At 40.6% G+C, this 10,166-nt stretch overlaps 1 protein-coding gene across 1 annotated transcript; it reads right to left on the reverse strand.

Annotated features, from left to right (window-relative positions):
• Nucleotides 1–1,157: 1,157 nt before the first annotated feature.
• Nucleotides 1,158–10,166, reverse strand: LOC139412211 (transmembrane protein 178B-like). The gene is made up of 4 exons (XM_071159033.1): nucleotides 9,504–10,166; nucleotides 5,639–5,752; nucleotides 5,026–5,163; nucleotides 1,158–4,563 (listed from the first exon to the last, which is right to left on the reverse strand). Exons 1-4 carry the CDS (start codon nucleotides 9,904–9,906, stop codon nucleotides 4,316–4,318), a joined length of 903 nt encoding a protein of 300 aa, XP_071015134.1. The 5' UTR covers nucleotides 9,907–10,166; the 3' UTR covers nucleotides 1,158–4,315.

The raw sequence follows: 10,166 nt of genomic DNA on the forward strand, positions 1-10,166 counted from the left end.
TGACTTGCCTAGTAAAATAAAAAATAAAAAAATATCATTTTGAAAAAGTGATCTTACCTGTAAAAATCGATCCTGTAGTCTTTAAAGGAGTTGATTCAGAATGGCTAGTATAGCTGAGAGGTAATGGCATTTAGAATTGTATTTTACTACATTGGATGAGGGCTCATCTGAAGACTGTCCAGTCATTTCTCTATAAGAATTGGTTTATTGTATTATAAAATATTTTTGTTAGAACCCTGAGAGAAGACGATATAGGGATCAGTTATGAAAGGTTTATTTTTCATTATTTTATGTATATTTTGGAATGTACTCTGATTGAATATCATGTAATGACATCACATGGGCAAGAAAAAGGGCAAAAATGTGAACTATCAATGTATCTGTAGTCAGATGTTCGATGGTTAGCTATTACCTTGCAGCCTTGACTTTTTCTCAGTTGCTGGAATTAACACGACTGAGGACACAGCCAGAAAATACACAACTCTCCTCTAGGTGGCACTGTGTCATAAGCAATAGATGGTACAAGTAACACTTAGCCCAGGGTTTCTTAGCCTCTATGGCTGAATTTAGACATGCAGCACAATTACGATTTTTTTTTTTGACCAATCAAATCAGCCTTAAGATGATCTCATTTGAAAAGACCTGTGATTGGTCAAAAGACCTATTGGTGGAAAAGATCAGAATTGTGCTGCCTGTCTAAATGCAGCCTAATATTATTACAGGGAATTCATCCACTGAGGTCCACTTAAAGTAAGTCTAGCATTTGGACTAAATCAGTGTCAGCTCACTAACTGACAGATGTCGGCAACATCCATGTGATTGTTTTTAAAACCTCCTAAATGCTGTGTTAAGTTTGGAGAATGAATATGTGCTACATACTGATGAAAGACAAACAGATGGATGATGGTTGTTTTTTTAATTGTCAAATCATGGCATTCGTGTAATTCCTCTGAAAAATGTGCCACATGTCCAACCAAAACTTTACTGCAGTGGTTGCAAGAACCATAATAGCCTATTTGATTATACTCTCCATGAGTGTGAAATAGTGTACATGTAAGCCCAGATGGGCAGTACACAGGAAGAGGTTTACCTAAGCTCAGTGTTTTTCTATTGTGACATAAGATGACAAAATACATGAAATATACAGACACAGTTGACTTATTAATTACATTTTATTTCAGTAAAATAAATTAGATTAAAAAATGGACACAAGTTTGAATACATTAAAAGAAATGAAACATAATGATCTCATGCGAGACTATAATGTCTTTTAATCGTCTTTCTCCATCCTCGTGGATTGAACCAGTATAAATGACGTGTAGAAAATCATAGCAGTGCTACTTAAAGAGGTGCCACTTGAAATTGTGGCATTTGTATGGTGTCCCACATTGCTCACACTGAACACTTTCCAGTTCCTCATGAAACACTAGAAGTCCCAATAAGAGAACTACTTTGCTGTCACTTTTGCATTCAAGTTGTATATTGTGCTTACCCCTTCTCTCATTCTTTTATATGTGGCCATTTTACTACTTTTTCAGAAATCTTGCTCTGCTACCCAGATTTTTCTCTATCAACCGGATTAGCAACAAAACCTTTATCATGATTCAAACAACGCAATTGCAATACATGTATTGTTTATTGTAGCAATTATCCATGCATTCAATACCATTGGCCAATTTAGAGATCTAAGGGACAAAACCTGTACATGTGTGTTAATATAAACTGGAGGAGAAGACTGTGGATGAGCTCAGAATGGCAGCAGAACACCACCAATATCCACAACTCTTTTACAAGTCTGAGGTGGTGCTACATGTAGTAACAATGTTTGGATGTTTCACTTTGTAGTCACTTTGAGGCAATGTTTTTATCTACAGTCAAACACTAATTCACTGGAAAGGTTATAGCTCATCACCTCAACTCATAACACTGCTGAAAAAGTGTCACAATGAGTGTGCTTTTTTAAAATATAGGTAACAAAACAGTGTTCCTTGAGTACTCTGTACTCACAAAATACATAAATTCCATCTTACCTGTAATTCCATCTTAATTCATGTGTAGTGCTAGCCTCCGAAGCCTGTCTGAACCCAGACCTGCCACAAACAACATGGCCTGAGTTTCATCCCAGACCCTTTATGTAATACACAAGTGTGCTTGTATCATTATTACACCTCTCAAGTCCTGCAAGAACTGGGTACTTACAGAGTACATTAATCAAATGTTACCCAAATGAGGGCCTTTTGACCTCTCCTGATCTCTATGAATTGCGAAGGGGACTCAGAAAACTGCAATGGGCCAGTATGACTGCCTGTTGCCTGGGGCAAAAGTGGCACTGAAATTAGAAATGGTGAGCTCCCTCAATTCATTCAGCAGGAAAGTCGTCGACTCAATAGGGATCCTTCATACTGAAGTGATGCAGATGATGCTTTAACAGGACATCATGTTGTCTGCTTACAAGATGCAACATTATTGGTCTTGTCTCCAAGAGACCTGAGCTGATTCCTAGTTTCCCCTACTGAGGAAGAATACAGAGAACAGCTATGTGCAAGAGCAGACACCCCTGCATCAAACGTGAGGAGAGAAGGATTGGTAGACAGGAAAAAACAACATACCAGTGGTGTTACTAATGCAAACATGACATTGAGTATGACTTTTTACAGCCCTACTGCTCTCTCAATGTAAATCTCAACATTACCCATTTTCACTTACAGAAGAATATTAACAAAAATGTTGTGTTGAATAAGACATGGATTCAATGATACACTTTAACAGAAGCTTTGGGAATCTATGCTGTGCAAATACCTGCATTTTGCAGCAATTCTCACAAAACAAATCACTCAATGTATTGATACTTGCTACAATGTGTTGTGCTATGTGAAAGGTTTTTGTGACAGAATACATTAAATGCAAGTTCAACACTGGTGTCTGCCATTCAATTCCTGCCAAATCCAAGACGGCAGGTATTGTCACTTATAACTGTAAATTACCATCTGTCATTGTTTCTAAGTTTGAATGTGTTACCAGAAGGTTACATTTTTATTCATTGAACCCCGTCCTTCAACATACAATATTTACTGATCCTTAAAGGTCCAATGCAGACGTTTTTATTTCAATATCAAATCATTTCTGGGTAATAATCAAGTACCTTACTGTGATTGTTTTCAATTAAAACATCTTCTTAGCAAAGAGCAAATACTCAAGCAAGAATTTTGCTAGGACTGTCTGGGAATGGTCTGAGTGGGGAGGGGAAAACTGATCAAACAGCTCTTACACTAACATGGCATTATCAGCATTTCACAGTATTATTCCAACCTCATAGTGTGGAAATATATATAAAACACAGACAAATCACATGTTTGACTGCACTGGACCTTTAACTGCCTCTGCTACTCTCAAACAGTACTTAATGTGCCTTGCAATCACTCTTATTCTTCTAATCATGAAGCATACAATTTATTCCAGCAAACAACATCACTGAAGACCCAAATTTCCATTGTTACCTCGAAACAAACAGACATTTTTTTTCTTATTCAAGAGTTACTTTATACAAACAATAACCTGAATCTACGTAGAGATGCATTTGTACATACTGAATCATAGAAGCGTTGAAAGATTTGCTCTTCAAAATTGTATCTTGCTGTTCCACCCCTGCCATTTCCAGTTTGTGCTCTTGGTCCTCTGCTGCAAGAAGCAGGTTTTAGGCTTAAACTGTAAAGTCCTTTCTAGGGATAATGCTTGACATCAGTCAGCTGATTCAAAACAATGGACAGTTTATGCCAGCATAATTTTTTGTTGCGAACAATAACAAACACAGTACAGACCACCCGACTAAAAGAGGAATGATGACAGGATGCTCTGCCACATGTTCTTGTTTGTTGGTTTGTTCCATTTAGAGATGCTTGTTGTTTCTTTCTAAGCTCTTGGACTGTGTTCTGTGTTGTGTGTGTTAAAAGAGAGCACCATTTTAAGACAATTCCTCTTGGGAAAAACAAACAGACAAACAGTCACCTTTAGGCTTCCATAGAGTTATTAGTCAAACGTTTAACAACAAAAAGGTCTTGCCATGTCCCAAAGTATTCTGGGGGCCATTGCTCTGTGTGTCTTAGATGTACAGTAAATAGTACAGTTTGGTGTGGGTTGTCTTTGCTCTGTTCTCCCATGTACAATTTTTCTCTGGTACACTTATGATTCAGACGGATGACGGGTGGTATGGACAGGGAAGGGGGATGAGGTGAGATGGTGGTTGGACAAAAACGTTGGACGAAGTTGGATGGGTGTTGCTTATTTGTGCGCGCCGTGGGCCAGTCACACAGTCCCATCACACGGTTCCATTCTCCTGCCTGGGCTTGTGAACGGTTGTACGGGAGGGGGTGCTTAGGGATGGGGCCAGGGTGCACAGGAAACCAGCCAGCAGAGTGAGGCCTAAGCCCCCCCAGGCACAGAACATGGACCAGCCGTAGCCATGGCTAATATCCTCTGGGAGGCCATACATGTAGCGTGGGTAACGCGACAGCTCAAAGTTGATGCCCGCCACACACGTACACAGGGAGATGATACAACACGTTCCTGAGGGAGGACAAGGAGACAAACGGAAATGTATGGGATTCACAGCAACTTCAATGAACTATATACAGTATTATGTCATTCCTATGTTGGTAGACCTAGTGGGTCAGCCAGACAATAAATGGTAACATCTTCACATTCCATGTCATGAGTTTCTTGTACATCTTATTATATAAACCTATATGTGTTCACACGTATAGCTCTCTCTCACACACAAGCGCATATACCCACAACTACTGTAGTCTACACAATGCATCAAACAAAGACATCTCCAATTACTCAAGCAAACAGCAAAATGACACACGCAAGCACGCACACACACACACACACACACACACACACACACACACACACACACACACACACACACACACACACACACACACACGCACACACACACACACACGCACACACACACTCTCACACACACACACACACCAAACAGAGAGAGGAGCCAGCTCTTACCTCCCATGAGAAAGAGTAGTCCAGCTACATACTGCATTAGGTCATGCTGCTGACAGCAGCCCAACACTCCGATAATCCAGCCAAACAGGATGATAGACACGGCCATGCCCACAAAGCCAGCCGTCATCCTGCGTAGATCTGCACCAACAGACACACACCTCCGTCATTTTAGTGGACAAAGAACAGTGGAGATCAGAGCAGGAGGCCCAGTGGGATCTATAACATGCACATCACAGAAATGCAATGTCTGCACAATCATATTCACGGCATATGATACACTGAAATATTCCTGACACAAATAGAGCCATACACCCTTACAAATCCCTGTCACTTCCTTCATGGAAACATGTAATCTTCCTTATCTTTTTGAAGGATATCAGAACTAGAGAGGGCGACCGGGAGGGGTGAACAGTGATAACAAGAAGATGAAATTGCTCTCAATGGCCGCCACTTTAAATGTATTTGATCCTGAGATAACAGTTCGAGAGAAAGAGAACTAGAGAGATAGACAGAGAGAGAGAAAATGATTGAACCCAGGGAGAGTCCAGACATACTGTACAGCCAGTAAGAAAGAAAGAAAGACAGACAGACAGACAGACAGGCTCAGACTTACGGAGTGCATGCCACTCATCCTGACGGATGGTCTTGGTGATGTTGATGGGTAAATTGCGCGGAAGGATGGAGGAAGAGTAGTGATACTTGACTGGGATGCACCGCTGAATCAATCCTGAAGAAAAGAGTTGATGATTATGATAGAAACACAGTCTTGATAAGACCTTGATAAAACAGGCTGCTTTGCAGACAATAAACTCAACCACACTGAATATAGTGACTCAGCTAAACATGTAGACACTATAGTAGTTCTAAAAGAGGAAAATTGTTTTGAGTCCTTTGTGTCACTGTGAATGATGTCATCATGCAATATCCTCAGTGTGCCTCATCGTGAGAGACAGCTAGCTGTGATTTAGAGCAGAAACAGCATCCGGCATCATTCATGTAGATCAGCCTCTAATTATCTCTCAGTGCGAGGTGGGTATCCAGACCAATTATAACAACAGGAAGAGACGAGTCTTGCATTGCTGTTTCATCATATCACTGCGATGAGATAGACCACCTATGTATGCTCAAATGACATATGATTATTGCAAAGATCTTCACATATTCCTGGATGTGTACTGTAATCATTGTGGTTGATTTACCAACAGTTACTTGTTAGATCAGGGAGAAGGGAGATTTATGCTGGAATATGTTTATGACGTGGTTTTGTAAGTGTGAAGAACACCCCTGTCATGAAGCCTAGTCAGTCACCATGAATGGAAAAGGCTATATGGTTCTGGAATAAACATGAGAAAGAATCAAAAAAGAAAAGATGAACTAGTATGAATGTTCAAAAAAGGGTTTTTACAAGGATTTCATATTGAGTTCACTCAGTTCAGAGTACAGAAATACATAATTAATTGTTCTCATGTTCGTTGGGGAAGCACAATACATCCAGATGAGTGGTGAGACATTTATGTCCCATGACTACTTCTGCAAAATCTAACATTGTGTGAGTCTCAAGACCAAGAACAATGGATGGAGACCAATTTACTAAGCACTTGCTCAGTAGCAGATCTGACTACCTACTCGCTAATATTATTTGATACATTTTAGGTCAAAGGCAGCAAAAACAAGTAATCAAATGTGAGAACCCAATGTTGAGGCAGGGATATCACCAACACATTGTTATTGGCCTACAGTGTGAAGCTCCACTCTTAGAACACCTGAACTTCAGCTGCAAACATTCAACTACGTGGAAGTAAAGGAAGTAAAAAGTACTGTATGCAGGCTAAAACATGGAGCCAACAGTTCACAGCCTCATATGGAACTATAGCAGCCTGAGAGAGGAAATAGACATTTCTGCATTGGGGTCCAAGTCCCAGTTACTGAGGAGAATCTATAGTATTGGCCAGATTAATCACTTTCAATGTGCTCTGGTCTCATAGTGTGGTGGTAGCCAGATCTGTCATTTGTTTTCATGCCATAGATGTAGCATTGAATCACAAACATATCTTCACTAACTTCACTATAGAGACACTTTGAGGTTTGAGTTGTGAGGTGTCTGCAGATGCAGACCAACTCATCATTCTGATAAACAAGGGAGCAGCTAGATAGAATATCATGTTGTCCAGTGGGCCTATGTGTCTCAATACAATTCAACCTGAGGATGTAGTGGATGTTGTTGTCGATTTATGATATGCTACAGATTACCTTATTCTATCAAAGAAAGCAGCTCACTTTCCCACAATTCTGACAACAGTAACTGTTTACCTCAGCATGAGGGCCGTTCCACCAATTCGGTGCCTTTTGAGAAGTGATGATATTTTTTTTTGCTTTCACCTAATTTTAACATTCTGTTATAAAGACCACATGTTCAACTGAATTTTTTTTCCATCTCAAGTTAAATAAAAAAAATGACTATAGTAAGTGCCAAATAAAGTAACAGGGTTGACCTTAACAGGGTTGAAGTCAGCCTTAAATCCACTTATGACATGGGGAATGGAAGATTGTTGTGTGAAACAGAATGACAATTAAATGCAAGCTTCACCCCCAAAAAATACACTGTAAAAACATTTCTAGGGTGACGTTATGCTCGACCCGCTCAGTTTCCCACCACAAAACAGGCAAAAAAGAGAGAACCAACTCACCTGCTTTTACACTATGGTTTTACTATAGATGTGTTGGTTGATTAACAAAACCGATGCATGCGCAACTATGGGGCATAAACAGACAGTGTTGGCTTAGATTGTTGACAGCATGTAAACTGTATTTCCTCTCCCATGTTTATTGAAAACAAATACATTTGCACAATGAGCACTTACTTGTTGTCTCTCAAATACATCGTTACAGTTGTTGGTTAGCTAGCTAGCAAATTTGAGCCATATTAGCATAGACATGACATCAGTCAAAACAAGACATGGTATCAAGAACAAGATACAACTAGTTGAAACGAGCCACATACGATTCCCCACATTGCAGTTTGTCATTGTTCTTAGTTGGCCATTCAGAATAACAACACATATTTTTCTGCCCCATTGAATCGCGAGCATCGTTTTCGTGACGTTGTCAGCTAACCCATCTATTAGGTGTTCAGTGTTTCTTTAGAAAAATGAATCGTTTCCCCATATAAAAAAAAGAGCTCAGTTCACGTAACAGGGTTGACCTTAAAATGAGGGACGGACGTAAATTAATCACTAATCACATTAAATAAATAAATAATAATCTTCAGAAATTACTTTTTCAAAGCAACAAAATAATTAGGGCTTTACAATGATGCTGAAAACTTGGATAAGTTTTGGGGTTAAGTGGGTTCAAATCTTCCTAGAAGTCACTGAGGGTGCATAGAGTGACATGTCAAAATGCTGAATATTATTGGCACCACAGTCTTTATTCTTGTTACAAATGTAAATATTTATTGAATTCTCCATTTCATTTAATATAACAGGCTTTTAAAATTCAACATTGGTGCACAATTTCTACTTAAAATATCAAAGGGATGCAAAAGGAACTTTATTTTCTTGGAACAACCCATGAACATGTCCTCTAGGCCTACTCTGGACAGTTCGAATCTGATTGAATACATAAGGAAAAAATCCTGGTAAACAAACACGCTATAATGTGTGGGAAATTCTCCAAAATATTCAGTGTCCTGAATTTCCTTAAACGAAGGTACTGTGTTTATGCTAAAATTGATGCTGTTGTTCTCTCATTATTCGTCAGAATCTCAGAGTAGTCAGGCATGAACGCCTCATGGCATTGCACAGAAAGCTCTGCTGTTATGTATCGGACGAGGCCGTTCTGCGAGAGTTCCATGCACTGTGATTTTCTTTCCTGCAGCTCAAAATTCCCACGAACCAGGATGTTTATCAATAATTCAGTCGTTGGTCTTCTCTCGATCTCCCCCGTGGCAGTCGACGCATCACCCATAACACATTATCTACTATTTTAACGTAACAGATGCCAAATGCACTCATCAAAATTGAGCAGTCCAAATAGCACCTGAGACAAAAACCGTTTCGCTTTTACAAGGGAAGACCCCCCTTCCTCCGCCATAGCGTGCTGCTGCTAGGCGAACGGGCTGGGCGCAAAGCCTGAAAAGAAATTCAGCACCATGGACAGCGTTGTACACACAAAGCGTAAAAAAATACGCAGGTTTCACGTCTTCGGCGTCACGTATACAACTGGCATTCCCATTTAGATTATTTACTGATTATTTATTTGCTACTGAAGTTTACAATGATGAACAACAGCCCCTCTTGTAAAATATTATTTTGGCAACGGCCCTACAGTGACAGTTACGAGCAACAGTTAATCCCATGCCCAGTGTATCAATAAAATCATGTTAAACTTGGATCTGAGCATCATGCTTACACTCAGTGAGCTGTATCAGTACCACATCACACCAGGGCCTTGTAGGCTATTAGCTGTAGCATCCTTACCTTTATATATGAGATCCTCTGTCTCCAGGTCAAATCCATCTCGATGACACTTTCTCCAGAGCCCAGAGATGGTTGAATTGAACTGGCGACTGCAGTGGGACTCCATAGCTGACGCTGCGGCCAGAAAGTGCCGTTTTTCCCTAATAAGAGGCTGAGCTCCGGCACTTGGACTGTTATCTTTCCTTTCAATGCCCTTTGGGGGCATCTGGAGGGGGAGATTGCTATTTGAGATATATATGTACCCCGGGTCGTTTCTCTTGTTGGCGTAGTTTTTACACCTTTCTCGGTGTCTCCGCGCATCTGTCTCATACCAATAGTCGGTGCAGATTGCCATGGCTAGCAACCCCAACGCACAGAACGCCAAGAACAGCCCACTGCTGGTTAAAATTTTCATGGCGGCCATCTTCCCCACTCGATGGAGAGCCCAGACAGTCGCGAGAAGAATCCTCGGCTGCCGTGATGGTACCCCGTGTCAAAAATCACGACGGCGCTCACAGCCTCATGGAGCTCTTGACAGCAAACATGATGGACGCCCCGGTTCTCTTGGGCTAGATGCTGTCTATTGTTGTCCTGCGTCCCGGCAGATGTGATGATTTTTCCACCATCTGTTTTGGTACTGGAAAGAGGAAAGGTGGATGGATGGCGACCAATGCTGCGAGGAGT

The sequence above is a fragment of the Oncorhynchus clarkii genome, chromosome 6 (genome assembly GCF_045791955.1).
Source record: "Oncorhynchus clarkii lewisi isolate Uvic-CL-2024 chromosome 6, UVic_Ocla_1.0, whole genome shotgun sequence".
In the NCBI taxonomy this organism is placed as follows: domain Eukaryota; kingdom Metazoa; phylum Chordata; class Actinopteri; order Salmoniformes; family Salmonidae; genus Oncorhynchus; species Oncorhynchus clarkii.

Excerpts from the sequence above, each read along its gene's own strand:
- LOC139412211 (XM_071159033.1), bottom strand. The coding sequence starts at position 9,906 with ATGGCCGCCATGAAAATTTTAACCAGCAGTGGGCTGTTCTTGGCGTTC. Across the intron at positions 5,753-9,503 it reads AGAGGATCTCATATATAAAG|GATTGATTCAGCGGTGCATC; the intron begins GTAAGGATGCTA and ends TCTTTTCTTCAG. Across the intron at positions 5,164-5,638 it reads GGATGAGTGGCATGCACTCC|ATCTACGCAGGATGACGGCT; the intron begins GTAAGTCTGAGC and ends CTGTTGGTGCAG.